The 15324-nt window shown below is 46.6% G+C and overlaps 1 protein-coding gene across 1 annotated transcript in view; it reads right to left on the bottom strand.

Moving 5' to 3' along the window:
• Positions 1–10546: 10546 nt before the first annotated feature.
• Positions 10547–15324, bottom strand: part of LOC135887537 (zinc finger protein 84-like) — a 45725-nt gene continuing 40947 nt past the window's right edge. The window contains exons 11-13 of the mRNA XM_065415266.1: positions 13050–13289; positions 12224–12337; positions 10547–11823 (exon numbers count right to left, since the gene is read on the bottom strand). Of these exons, the coding sequence (XP_065271338.1) occupies positions 10547–11823; positions 12224–12337; positions 13050–13289 (1631 nt within the window). The remainder of the gene's footprint in view (positions 11824–12223; positions 12338–13049; positions 13290–15324) is intronic.

Consider the following 15324-nt stretch of genomic DNA (forward strand, 5'->3'; position numbering starts at 1 on the left):
AGAGTCTAAATCCTCTGTCTGCAGGGAAAGAGCCTGGGGTGGGGGTATTGGGGTGTGAAATGAACTAAAGCCCCTTCTGAAACCTCCCCCATCACCCTTCTCACCCTGACAGGCTGTAGAATAACATCCGTGTTTCGATCCAGATCATCCCATTCTCCCAGGGGACAGGGCAGGGAAATGGAACATTCTCAGGTAGTAGATTGTCCAGCAGCTGCTGGAAGTTTGGTCAGAAATTAATGGGGGGAGGGAAGGAAAAGGGGAGGAGAACAGAACATGAAATCTCTGCTGGATTCTTTAAATGTGGGCCTTGAATTACATAAGAACGGCCATACTTAGTCAAACTAATGGTCCATCTACCTCAGTATCCTGTCTTCCAACAGTTGCCAGTGCCAGGTGCTTCAGAGGGAATGAACAGACCAGGCAATCATTGAGTGATTCATCCTGTCGTCCACTCCAAACGCCAGGCAGCCAGAGGCTAGGGACACCCAGAGCATGGTTTTGCATCCCTGATCATCTTGACTAATAGCCATTGATGGACCTATCCTCCATGATCATAACTGATTATTTTTTGGCCTTCACAACATCCCTTGGCAATGAGTCCCACAGGTTGACTATGCATTGTGTGAAGAAGTAGTTCCTTTTGTTTCTTTTAAATTTGATACCTATTGGGTGATGCCTGGTTTTTGTGTTATGTGAAGGAGTAAATAACACTTCCTTACTTTCTCCACACCATTCACGATTTCATAGACCTCTATCATATCCCCCTTTAGTTGTCTCTTTTCCAAGCTGAACAGTCCCAGTTCCTACCCTGTTTCCTGTTTTTAACCAGTTACTGATCCATGAGAGGACCTTCCCTCTTCTCCCATGACTGCTTGTGTTGCATAAGAGCCTTCGGTGAGGGACCTTGTCATAGGTTTTCTGAAAGTCCAAGTTCACTATATCCACTGGATCACCCTTGTCCACATGCTTGTTGACCCTCTCAAAGAATTCTAGAAGATTGGTGAGGCATGATTTCCCTTTATAAAAACCACGTAGACGCTTCCCCCAACAAATCATGTTCATCTATGTGTCTGATAATTCTGTTCTTTACTAAGGTTTCAACCAGTTTGCCTGGTACTGAAGTTAGGTTTACTGGCCTGTAATTGCCAGGATCACCTCTGGAGCCTTTTTAAAAATTGGCATCACATTAGCTATCGTCCAGTCATCTGGTACAGAAGCTGATTTGAGTGACAGGTTACATATCACAGTTAGTAGTTCTGTGACATGCCCAGCAGGGGGTGGTGGAAATTCCTCACTGTGAGGAAACAAAGCCCTGGATGTGCTGATATCAGAGGCCTATTGCCAGTGCAGATTGTGCCCCAGCCATCAACCTCCTGGAAAGGCAGGGGCTGGGCTTGCATCTCACAGGGGGTTAACCAATCACTGCAGGGCGGTGCAGTGCCTCTCTCATGCTGGCTGAGCTGTGCACCCCATGAGAAAGAGCAGCTTGTGAAGTTTCTGCCTGTGAAATATGATCTGTATAGAGAACAGCAGGTGATGGCAGATTATGCTGCAATGTGGTGGGTGGGGAGGGGATGTGTAGGGAGTGGGGGAGGGGAGTGGGGAGCAGGGGGGCATATTTGGGGGTCATGGGAGTCACAGACACCCCCAGCCCTGCACTCAGGAGTATAAACAGTCCCTGTTCTATTCCCTCCGCTCCCCCCCACCACACTCCTCACCCCGGTGTCCCCTCCACATCCACATTTCTCCTCCTCACTCCTTCCCCACACTCTCCCCAACTCCCCTCCACTTTCACTCTCCCCCCCCCCCCCGGGTCACTCCTTCCCCCCACTCTCACTGGCTCCCCTCCACCACCCTTCCACCCCTATAGTCCCTGCTGCTTCCCCTCGAAACCCGACTTCTTCCCCTCCAGGTCCCCCCAAAAGCTGTCCTCTAAGGCTGTGTTATGTCTGGTACAGTCCAGGCTGTCTGATCTCGCCATGCAGGCAGCTCAGCCACTGCCTGTGATGTGCACACAGCAGCAGGGAGCACTAGAGGGATTCCTGTGCCTGCAGCGCCCAGTGGGCACCCTGCGGGCTGGATTTAGTCTCTAAATCAGGCTTTTCTGGTTTTCATTTTCACCCAATCAGCAGGATGCTGCCAGTGGATCCCTAGAACATTCCCTGGAATTTTGGAATGGGTCAGCTGCAGTGTCCAACAGATATCACATCACAGACACAGAGAGAAATCCCTTTGAGTGGCGCATCGGGCCCCGCTTCCCTCTGACAGGAAATTTGGGGGCAGTTATATTTCCCTTCCAGTGTCAGAGTTTGTAGGGTGGATTTCATTCCCCCTGAGGGGGGAGAGGGAAGAGTGTGTGTGTGTGTGTGTGTTTGTGTCACTACAGGGGGAATCTCCACCTGCAACACCACACATGCAAAACTGAAGGCCCACACTACTCACTCAACCCCCAGGAAGGGGGAACTGCCCTTCTCCCCTCTGCTTGCTTACCAGCACCCTGTCTTCTCTCCATCTCAGCTAGTCTCCTGCATGCTTGCCCCACCCCCTATGTTCACCTCTCTTTCCCTTCAGTCTCTTACCTCTCACCTCTGCTATATCCCTACATGCTCCTGCCCACCCTTAGTCCTCACACTCCTTCCTGCACCTCTTCACTGTCCTTCCTACACACCTTCCCCTGAAGCCTCATAAACCTCCTCCCTGCACCCCAATTTCCTTCCATTACATCTTCCCTGCCAAGCCCACACATCTTCCTAAACCCTTCAGGGTCAATCTGACCCCCACAAATCACCCTGCACCACGCTCAGACTCCCACGAGCTCCCAACTTACCCTGTATCTGCCTCACCCCACTCCCCACATTACACTGCACCTGCCCACAGTCTGCCTCATGCCCCCACTTTCCTTTCACCCCATCTGCTTTATGTGTGCACCAATCATTCCCCTTCACCCCCCCCCCCAACTCTGCCTCTAGCTCCCTGCATTCCCTTTACTCTTCAGTTTCCTGTCCAGTCTCCTAACCATGGAGCTGCAGCCATATTCCCTGAGAAGATGGCTTCCGGTTCATGGAAATCAATGGGAGTTGGTAGCCATCTTTATTAGAGGCAGCCTCACTTCCACATGCCAAAACTGGAGGGAAATGGTGGCCATCTTGAATACGGGCATCTTGATTCCAGACCCCCTGAAAGAAATGGGACATGGCAGTCATGTCAAACAAGGGACCGTGCAAGTTCTCTGCTAGGAATCGGGAGAGCATGGAGAAATGTTACAAATATTGTGAGATCTATAATGGAATAACTGGAGTTAGCAGCTCTGGGCATCATAGTTTTTCCACAGAAACAGTGGAGGTTTTTAATGAAAGCTTTGAACATTTTTTCCATTCTTCCCTAGAGAAAGCAGAGAAATTTTGCAGCCCTTCCTGTGTCTCAGGTGGTGGGATTCTGACTGGGACAGCAGTTTCTGAGTGGGGGACTCTGGCAGTTTCAGGGGCCGGTGACCTTTGAGGAGGTGGCTGTGTATTTCAACCAGGGGCAGGGAGCTCTGGTGGACCCTCTACAGAAACGTCATACAGGAGAATTATCAAAACGTGACCTCGCTGAGTAAGGAACCCTAGTGCCTTGGGTATTAGAAGTAGGGGTATCTCTGAAGTACCTAAATCACTTCTACCCAGGATCCTTTCCTGGTCCCCTATATTTCAGGGGGATCATCCCAATAGTCCCCAGACCATTGAGAGAAAGCCTATCCCCTCTACACTCCTCCCAGAGAAGAGGCAATTCAGAGACAGTGTGGAGATGTTAATCCATCCCCATCCAAGGGAGAGGATGGGTGTGTGACACCGACACCCCCATATTCACCACTGTCATATAATTAGGATATGTTTTGGACAAAGTATGCCCTGTGAGGTATCATTCTAAAAGTTTTGATTTGCTAGACTATAATATCTCATTAGATTGTATGTGCTATCATTGTATGTGATGTTATGAAGTTGGGCTATGTATGTGTTACTGAAACACGTTGTTAGGTTGAAAACACCCACAAGCAGCCTTTCAGGTACAACAGTAAAAAGGCCAAACAATGTTAATGGCTTATTGAGGAAATGCACACAAGCACAAGGATTACCCCAGGAACTGTGTAGAATAGAACCCTCTCAGAGATAGCACTACACAATGGGAACTGTTTGACTCAGGTCACAGCAAAAGAGCTTTCCAGCAAGTGGGCAGAAAATATAAAAGGGGGAAATGACATGATTGTACCTCACTCTCCCTACCACAACACACCTGGAAACAAAGACTGAACTGGGGGAAGTGATGATCCCAGGCTAAAGGGATTTCTAGCCTGCATATGAAAACCTGTGAAACTCAAGCTGCAAAGCAATGGCAGCTTATGCCTTAAGAATCTGCCAGCCAGTTTATCACTCCGTGTGAGAATTTGGTAATTCATATCCTACTTCTCTAGTATATTAAACTCAGTTTGTGTTTTTGTTTATTTACTAGGTAATCTGCTTTGATCTGTTTGTTCACATCAATACAAATCGAAAAATCTGCTGAGGAGTTTTTATTAAGGGCACAATTCAGGATCTAGAAGGCCTCAGCTTCCCCTGTCCTTGCTCTTCAGGACTGGAATGTGTAAATGGTGGGAGAGGTCAGGAAATGATTGGTGCCTAGCAATTGTAACTGGCTTTTGAAACTACAAGTTTTTCTCATTGTAGAGGGATTCAGAGTCTCTAGTGTGACAGCAACAGGGAGGGATCGGAATGGAAACAAGACTCGGGAACTTGGCTGTGAAATGCACTAAAGCTCCTGCACCCTCCCCAATTGCCCTTTTCGAAATGATAGAAAATTGATAAGGGAATCAAAAGGATAGAAGGAGAAATCTATGGCCAAAATAACCACCACAGCCTGCTTCACCTTGTTCCGTCCTCCTAGGGGTTGGTGAATGGAAATGGCTGCAGCAGATGCAATTGTGGTAGGGGATTTTTTAGGAAACTTATATTATTGTTCTATTATTGTATTACCAAGGAGCCCTAATCATGATCCAGAACCCCATTGTGCAAGGCATTGTACAAATGTAGAACAAAAAAAATAACAAAAACAGTGGATGTTTTGTTTGGTGGCTGCAGTTGTTCATTCCCCTCCAAAGCAGGTCCAAGGCAGGGGGTGAAATCAAGCCTGGGGTTTGATGGCTCAATTTATAGATCAATGGAGCTGGCATCTGGGACACAGAACAGGATAGCAGAGTGCCTAGGGGATAAATCCCCTTTTCCCCAATAGAGACAGTTGCGACACCATGGAGTTAGTATCACAGAAAGCACCAAAAAACTAGAAGCAGGAGCCAGACACCTGGTGGGAAGCAAACGCCTGGGATGGAGTCCAGCCAGGATGTTTGAGAGCCCTTTAGCTGCTCTGTGTCCTCGGGGAAATGTCAAGATTCTGCCCAGGAGCAACTGGATTCCTCACTGAGCTGAAAGAGAGAATAGACACTGGAGATGCTGCTGGTGAGGAGACAAGCTGCTACCCCTCTGGAGGTGTCTGTTTATCCAGTCTTGTGCTAAGCTCAAGAACTGAGGAAATTCCCCAGGATGCCCAGGGAGACGAAGGGTTTGCAACAAATCTTTTATTCAGAAAAGCAGAAACCAATGTTGAAAAAACTTCAATGTGAAATAAAGACTCAACCAAAATCTAAAGGTCCAGAAACACAAGACCTCACCCCCACCATCCAGAGGCAAGGTGAATTCCCTCCCAGGGCAGTCATTTCAGGAATAATCACAATGTGTTCTGAGTCTCTGCTTGAAATCAGGGACAAGGGAATCCAGCTAAAACCCTTCAACTCAGTAAAACACTCCCCTGACCGAGAGAGCTAGGGAAGAATGAGACAGTGGCAGAATAATAAAATACAGTAATAATAAAGAAACTTTCTAGCTGAAGATGCCAATATTCATAAAAAGCAACAGAGAGTCCTGTGGCACCTTTAAGACTAACAGATGTATTAAATTAAATTAAATCAATGGAGATATCCCATCTCCTAGAACAGGAAGGGACCTTGAAAGGTCATGAAGTCCAGCCCCCTGCCTTCACTAGCAGGACCAAGTACTGATTTTGCCCCAGATCCCTAAGTGGCCCCCTCAAGGATTGAACTCACAACCCTGGGTTTAGCAGGCCAATGCTCAACCCACTGAGCTATCCCTCCCCCCATATTGGAGCATAAGCTTTCGTGGGTGAATACATGCGTTTGAGGAAGTAGGTATTCACCCACGAAAGCTTATGTTCCAATACATCAGTTAGTCTTAAAGGTGCCACAGGACTCTCTGTTGCTTTTTACAGATCCAGACTAACACGGCTACCCCTCTGATACTTGACAATATTCATAGAATCATAGAACTGAAAGGGACCTCGAGAGGTCATCTAGTCCAGTCCCCTGCACTCAAGGCAGGACTAAGTATTATCTAGAGCATTCCTGGCAGGTGTTTGTCAAACCTGCTCTTAAAAATCTCCAATGATGGAGATTTCACAACCTCCCATGGCAATGTATTCCAGTGCTTAACCACCCTGACAGTTAGGAAGTTTTTCCTAATGTCCAGCCTAAACCTCCCTTGCTGCAATTTAAGCCCATTGCTTCTTGTCCTATCCTCAGAGGTTAAGAAATGTTTTCTTCTTCCTCCTCCTTGTAACCTTTTACATACTTGAAAACTGTTATCATGTCCCCTCTCAGTCTTCTCTTTTCCAGACTAAACAAACCCAGTTTTTTCAATCTTCCTTCATAGGTCATGTTTCCTAGACCTTTAATCATTTTTGTCTCTTTTCTCTGGACTCTCTCCAATTTGTCCACATCCTTCCTGAAACATGGTGCCCAAAACTGGACACAATACTCCAGTCGAGGCCTAATCAGCGTGGAGTACAGTGGAAGAATTACTTCTCGTGTCTTGCTTACAACACTCCTGCTAATACATCCCAGAAGGATGTTCACTTTTTTTGCAACAGCGTTACACTGTTGACTCATATTTAGCTTGTGCTCCACTATGACTCACAGATCTCTTTCCGCAGTACTTCTTCCTAGGCAGTCATTTCCCATTTTATATTATTGTCATGAGACACTTGATACTGTGTTGCTATTAGTGAAATCTGATGGGATGATGCACATGAATGGAATGCTAAAATCAATGGTTTTCACCTAGTCAGGAAAGATCAAGTGGACAAAAGGAAGGGGGAGTGGCACTCTGTCAAAATAGCATTACTTGTTTCTAAGTTACTGATAACTAGGAATAAAATGATCTTGAATGCTTATGGATCAAGGTCCTAACAGATAAAGCACAAGCTGGGGTACTAGTTGGTGTCTGCTACAGACCACCAAATCACACTAGGGAACAAAAGGATGACTGACTCCTTAAGTATCTACCTTTAATATATGTATGGAAAAAGCTACATGATCGGGAGACTTCAGTCTGAGTGACGTATGTGGGAGGTCTCATGCAGCCACTAATAAAACATCCTTGGAGTGTCTAAATATTATAAATGACAACTTCCTAACTCAAAGTTTTGCATCCAACACAGGGGGATTCTATATTAGATCTTGTCATGACATACAAGGAGGAATTGATCACAGAACTAAAAATTAGTGGTAGCTTAGGCACAAGTGATCATGACTCAATCACATGTGTTACATGCAAACATCATAAGTCCCAACCAATACTGTATATATTTGATGTTTTGAAAGGACAAATTTCACAAAGCTGAAAACAATGATGAGACAAATCAGCTGCAAGGAAGAATTTAAACAGAAAAATGTAAATGGTTACCAGGAATAAGAATACTTTACTAGATGTCCAAAATTCAACAACTGGTTAAAAAACAACAACTTGGCTTCGAGGAGAAGTGAAGACAGCTATAAAAATAAGAAAACAATATATTAACAAATGGAAGAAATGGAAAGTTAATAATAATGAACATAAATCAGAAGCTAGAAATTGTTGAAAATTGAGAAGGGAATCAAAAAGACACAAGCAGATCTCCATGGCCAAAAAAATTAAGGACAATAAGAAAGAGGTTTTTTTAAGTATATTAAGAACTAAGAGTCCTAACAATAGTACTAGTTCCTGACTAGATGGAAATAGCAGAATTATCAATAATAATGCAGAAAAGCAGATGTATTCAATAATTTCTGTTCTGTATGTGGGAACAAAAATGAAATAGATGATGTAGTTATATCGTATGACGGCAACACTCTTTCCATTCCAATTGTATCTTGTGCGGATATTAAACGGCAGCTACTAAAGTTAAGCAGTTTTAAATCTGCATGTCCAGATAACTTGCATCCAAGAGTTTTAAAAGAGTTAGCGGAGGAGCTCTCTAGACCATTAATGTTGATTTTAAAATAACTTTTGAAACACTGAGGAAGTTCCAAAAGACTGTAAGAAACCTAATGTTGTGCTTTGAAGGTTAATGGGATGACTTAGGCAATAGTAGGACTGCCAGCCTTACAGATCCTGGGAAAATTAATGGAGTAGCTGATACGGGACTTGATTAATAAAGAATTAAAGGAGGGTAATATAATGAATCCCCATTAACATGGGTTTATAGAAGACAGATCCTGTCAAACTAGCTTGATTTATTTTTAATGAAATTACAAGTCTGGTTGATAAAGGTAATAGTACTGATTGAATATACTTAGACTTCTGTAAGACATTCGACTTGGTACTGCATGATACTTTGATTAAAAAACTAGAATGATACATGGCTCACATTAAATGGGTTTAAATCAACATGGCACACATTAATGGATTTAAAACTGATTAACTGACAGGTCGCAAAATATAATTATAAACTGGGAATCATCGAGTGGGTGTTTCTCAGGGGGTCCTGCAGGGATCAGTTTTTTGTGGTATCCTTTTTAACATTTTCATCAGTAACCTAGAGGAAAACATAAAATCATCACTGATAAAGTTTGCAGGTGACACACAGATTGGGGACTGTTATAAAGTTGGGTGCCAGCAAACCATACGCATTTCAGTATGGCCAAATATAAACTAATATAATTAGGAACAAAAAATGCAGGCCTTAGTTACAGGGATGAGGGACAGTATCCTGGGAAGCAGTGATTCCGAAAAAGACTTGGGGGTCATGATAGATAATCAGCTGAACGTGAGCTGCCAATAGCCCAAAGGGCGAATGTGCTCCTTGGATGTCTAAACAGGGGAATATTGAGTAGGAGTAGAGAGGTTTTATTACCCTCCATATTTGGCAATGGTGTGACAGCTACTTGAATACTGTGTCGAGTTCTGGTGTCCACAATTCAAGAAGGTTGTTGATAAACTGGAGAGGGTTCAGAGAGGATCCACAAGAATGATTAAAGCCTTGGGAAACATGCCTTATAGTGAAAGACTCCAGGACCTTGATCTATTTACTTTAGCAAAGAGAAGATTAGGAGGTAACTTGATCACAGTCTCTAAGTAAGTATCTTGGAAACAAATATTTGACAATTGGCTCTTCAGCCTAGCAGACAAAGATCTAACAAGAGCTAATGGCTGGAATTTGAAGCTGGACAAATTCAGCCTAGAAATACGGCACAAACTTTTCAACGGTGGGACAACTTACCAAGGGTTGTGGTGGATTCTCCATCAGTGGCAATTGTTAAATCAAGACTGGATGTTTTTAAAAAAAAAGTTCTGCTCTGGTTCAAACAGGAATTAATTCACAGAAGGCCTATGGCCTGCGCTATGCAGGAGGTCAGGCTAGGGGAACACAATGGTCCCTTCTGGCCTTAGACTCGATGAACACACAGTGATTAGTGACACCCCACAACTCTCCAGGGAAGTGGGCGACTATTACTATCCCCAGGGGGGCAGAGACGGGAGGAACGGCACCACAGAGAGGGGAAGTGATTGGTACGGGATCACACAAAGAGAGTTGGCTACTGATCCGAGAAGTCCTAACTTCCACTTCCTTCACCCTGCTCTAGCCTCCTGACCACACTCTCTTCTCAGAGCCAGGAGCCAAACCCAGGAGTGCTACGTCCCAAGTCCCCGGCTCTCACAGGGCAATCAAATCTCTCTGGGGAATCTCCCCCCTGGATTCCCCAATGTCCAGTGCATCTCTCTCCCCTCCTTCCCCATGTCTACAGGGACGTTCAATACACCGAGACTTGCTCTGAAATTCTGTTACTTCAGAGCAGTAGCTCTCGGCTGCCTTATAACTACGGCCCCATACGGCTACTTGGTGCTGCCCTACAGAACATCCCCGCGCATCTGTCCTCAAGGCCTTAGGAGCTGCAAGGATGACTGGATGGCAACGGGAAATTTTTACCTCCCTGCTAAATTGGAACTTGCACAAATGTCTCCCCACTAATTCCATCGCCTGCTCCCCCTAGACCCTGAAATGACTCATCTCCCCAGTACCCAGCATTTCCCCCTCCTCTGGCCCCACCAGCCGCCCTCACTGAAATCCAAACCATCCACCTGCCTGCTGCCCGCACTCAGCCCATCCTCAATTGCAGCAGGTTTACACTTTGCTTCAAGGGAGCACAGACCCATTGCCCCACAGGGAGAGCTCCCACTGCCTTCTATCTTGTGTGGAGTTTCTGGTGGGACATGAGGGAGACCTTTGCCTTGTAGCTTTTCCCACAGACAGAACATTTATAGGGTGTCTCTCCATTGTGCATTCTCTGGTGTCTAATAAGGTGCCATTTCTGAGCAAAACTTTTCCTGCACTCGGGGCAGTTATAGGGCCTCAGGCCAGTGTGGATTCTCCTGTGTCTAATAAAGGCCGAGCTGTGACCGAAGCTTTTCCCGCAATCGGAGCATTTATAGGGCTTCTCTCCTGTGTGGATTCTCCGATGCACAATAAGGTCAGAGCTATTACTGAAGCTTTTCTTGCAGTCGGGGCAGTTATAAGGTCTCTCTCCTGTGTGGATTCTCTGATGTGAAATAAGTTCTGAGCTCTGCTTGAAACTTTTCCCACAGACGGAACATTTATAGGGTGTCTCTCCTGTGTGGATTCTTTTATGTATAGTGAGGTCTGAGCTCCGAATGAAGCTTTTCCCGCACTCAGGACATCTAAAGGGTCTCTCTCCAGTGTGGGTTTTCTGGTGTGTAATGACATGAGCCTTCCGACTGAACCCCTTCCCGCACTCAGGGCAGTAGAAGGGCCGCTCTCCCGTGTGGATTCTCTGATGAGTGATAAGGTGTGAGCGCCGACTGAAGCTCTTCCCACACTCAGGGCAGTTATAGAGTTTCTGTCCCGTGTGGATTCTCTGATGCTTAATGAGGTTTGAGCCATCACTGAAGGTTTTCCCACAGTCGGGACAGTTATGGGGTTTCTCTCCCGTGTGGGTTCGTCGATGTGACAGAAGTTCTGAGCTGCGCTTGAAGCTCTTCCCACAGTCATGACACTCGTAGGGTTTTTCTCCCGTGTGGACTCTCTGATGTATAATCAGGGTAGAGCTCCGACTGAAGCTTTTCCCGCACTCGGGGCAGTTATAGGGTTTCTCCCCCGTGTGGTTTCTCTGATGTACAATAAGATGTGATCTCCAACTGAAGCTTTTCCCACACTCAGCACAATCATATGTTTTTTCTTTAGTGCAGATTCCTGGCTGGATCATGTCTTTGGGAAGGTCTTTCAAAACTCCTCCACGGTGAGTGGATTTACCCTGTGTCTTCCCTCGGTGGTTTCCCAGCTGCCTCTCTGGCCTGAGCTGACTCTTGCAGGTTGCTTTCTGGAGTCCTGAGCAGGGACTGTTCCCTTCAGCTCTTCCTGATTGCATCCCATGCAGTTCCACTTGCTCGAGACCTTCCCGCTGAGAATTCTCCGCCTCCTTCTCAGTCACCGTCCCATCACCTCCTGGGACAGAGGGAAAATTCAGACATGAATATCAACTTGATCTTGGATGAAAGGGAACCTCAGAAAGGAGAGTGCAAAGTGGGAAGCAAACCAAAATAACTGCTGGGAAGATTGAAAAAAGCAGGAGCTGAATGTCCCCGCCTCCAAAACCTTTCTCCGGAAGAGAGGAGGGAACCAATTCTGCCTCCACATCCCATCCAACAACTCCGGGTGAAGGGAGCTACAGTCAGGTGTCAGGCAGGGCGGGCGGGAAGCCATGAATCACACGACACCTCGTGGGAACAATTCTGACCTGGGTGAGATGGGGCAGAACTGGGGTAGCTCGTGGGGCCTTTGTGGGAATCCCAGCTGTTGACATCAATGGCGGGTGGTTTCTGCATCCATTTAACCAATGCCTCACCTGTGTGGATGTTTTTCAGGATCTCTCTTTCCTTAGAGCCCTGGAGATCCAGGACCCATGGCTCTTCCCCCCGTTCCAGCTGGGAGATCACATACGGTTTGGGAATGGGAAAACCTGCTCCAGGGAAAAGAAAACAGAAGAGACAAAAATTTTACAGGTTTCAGACATGCATCCGATGAAGTGAGCTGTAGCCCACGAAAGCTTATGCTACAATAAATTTGTTAGTCTCTAAGGTGCCACAAGTACTCCTGTTCTTTTTAAGAATGTTACAGTTATTCTGACCCAGAGATGGGTTGGATAGGTGTCCTTGTATAAATTCAACACATGGAAAAATGTTCCTGGAGATCCTTTGGGATGGTCAGATGGTTCCTGGGAGACCTCCTGCAGAAAATTCAAGGATTTCCACCCATTGGGGATTATATGACTCTGGCAAAGCACAGTTGTGCAACCTCTTACCCCTTTGTAACCCTGGTGAGACCAGAGCCCTTTCCGGGTATAGAGCCAGTCCTGGGAAGGGAGGGACACACAACATCTTTCTGCATACCAGTGTGTGCCCATATTTAAAAACACAGATAGGAACATACCACCCATCCTCTCTCTCGGACATGCTGGGGATGGGGATGTATTAGCACCCTACTGTGTCTCCATATCTCCTCTCCCATAGGAGGGGGCATAGAGGACGCAGACGCTTCCCCATGGGTTCTGGGGACAATGGGGCTGATCCCCCTGAAATCTAAGGGACCAGGGAAGAACCCTGAGCAGAAGCCAACCCAGAATCTTCAGAGACTCCCCAGCTTCTAATAACCAAGGAGACAGGAATCCTTACCTAGAGATGTCACAGTCTCATAATTCTCCTGCATGATGTCCCTGTAGAGGGCTCTCTGACTGGGGTCCAGCAGAGCCCACTCCTCCTTGGTGAAATACACAGCCACCTCCTCGAAGATCACCGGCCCCTGAAACAGCCAGAGTCCTCCACTCAGGACCTGTTCTCCCAGCCATAATCCCACCAGCTCAGTTGTGGGCAGGGCTGGAAAATCCCCCTCCTCACAGAGAGCAGGGAACTGCCCTGGGGAAGGGGAAATTTCTCAAAGCTGTCATTAAAAACACAGTTTCTGTGGTGAAACCATGATGCCCAGAGCTCCCAACTCTGGTGATTTTATCATGAGTCTCACAATATTTAGTTGGAAGTTTTGGACATTCCCATGCTCTCATAGGAATCTCATGATTCCTGGTACAGAACTCACACATGTTCGAACCCTTGTTCAACATGGTCCCATTACCTTGGAGGGAAGGGGGCTGGAGTCAAACTACCCTGATTCAAGATGGTCACCAATTCCCTGCAGTTTTGCCATGTGGAAGTGAGAGTGAGGCTGCCCTTGGTAAAGACAGCCACCAACTCACATTGAAAACAATGAGACTGAAGCCCTGCTCTCCTCAGGCACGGCTCTGACTCTGTGGTTAGGAGACTGGACAGGAAACTATGAAGATAAATGGAAATGTGTGGGGGTCAGAAGGAGGCTGAGGGGGATTCAAGGGGATTTGTGGGGCCAGAGAGGCTGAGGAGCTGCAGGGGCATATGGGTTGCAGGTGTGAGAAACAGGAGACTGCAAAGGGAAAGATAGATGAATACAGGGCAGGTGGGGAAGAGACTGGAGACCGTGCGGGAAGACATTGGTTGGGGCAGAGTGGAGACAAAGTAATGGGAAGGGAAGGGGGTGAAGAGGGCCAGAAGGACAGCTCCCCCTTCCCAGCTGTAGGGGAGGGTCAGTAGTTGGTGTCCCCCTGTGAGCAGCGGCAGGGAGGTTTAATTTTTGCACGTGTACTGTTGCAGGGGGAGTTTTGTGGCTGCAATGCAATACACAAACACTGGGGGCCAGGCAGCTTAGCCCCTGGTGGTGGGAGGGAGGAGCCCTGCCCCAACGCTGAAAACCCAGAAAGCAAATAAAATTGCTGCAAAATTTATTATTTTTTTACACTAGTGTTTTTTAAGGTGAACTGGAGAGGCAAACAGGGGACTTTTGGAGGGAGTGTGAGAGGTTTCTTCTAGGTACAGTTTTACATGGCCAGCAATGGAACAGTGGTTGTGACCTGCAACAGATGTGCCACATTTTCTTTCCTGAAGGAGGTCAGATCAAACTTCCTCTGGATGAAGTGAAAGTTGGTGGCTATGCTGGAAGAAAGATTAGTGGTTTGGCAGGACAAGAACAGATACAGAGATGCTGAGGAGTTCTTGCAACCAAATTCAGGAAGCATCAGCACCCCATATTCAAGAATGGAACTGGCCACCACAGAACCAGGGAGAGGAGCCGTGGCAATCTGTAATCACTGAGGCGGGAGGACCAGGTGACATTCTCCACAGCTGGAGGAATTTGAGGATGGGCAAACCGTGAACACCAGAGAGAAGAGGACCAGAAGGAACTCCACATAGCTAGAAGTATCCCATTGTTATCATGTTCTCAGTGTGGAAACTGCAATATCTAGTTAACCAAATAGAATGGAGACCTGTACAGGACATACCTGAGGATGCCTGCCCAACCCACAAGACAATCAAGCATGCCTACAAAGAGATCTCCACCCATGCAAGGAAGGCAGACGATCCTTGTTGGAGATTCTGTGCTAAGAAGAATGGAAAGAACATTCTGCCAGGGACAGGCAGACAACAGGACAGAGCCCAGACATGAGAAGTCACTCTGAGATTGGATAGGGCTTCTGGAGTCAGTGGGCAAAGATCCAGTGGTGATGGTCCGTATCAACATTAATAACACTGTGTCATGGGGCAACTTCAGAGAAATTGGAAGGGTGCTAAAGGAAAGGAACGTGAAAGTGATAGTCTCAGATGCTTCTTGTCCTGGAAGCGAAGGAAGGCAGAAGGTTCTGGAAGCGAACCACCGGCTAGGTAAGTAGTGGAGGGTTTTGGTTTTATAAAATATTGGACCATCTTCTAGGGGGAAGAGAGGGCTGTACAGGTTGGATGGCCTCCATATCTGTTGAAGGGAAACCAATCTGCTAGGGGAAAAGCTGGCTAGAGTAGTCAAGAGGACATTAAACTAATAACAAAAGGAGGGAACAAATGAGTACTCAGACCAAATGATGAAGATGTT

Source organism: Emys orbicularis, chromosome 13 (genome assembly GCF_028017835.1).
Source record: "Emys orbicularis isolate rEmyOrb1 chromosome 13, rEmyOrb1.hap1, whole genome shotgun sequence".
Classification (NCBI taxonomy): Eukaryota; Metazoa; Chordata; order Testudines; family Emydidae; genus Emys; species Emys orbicularis.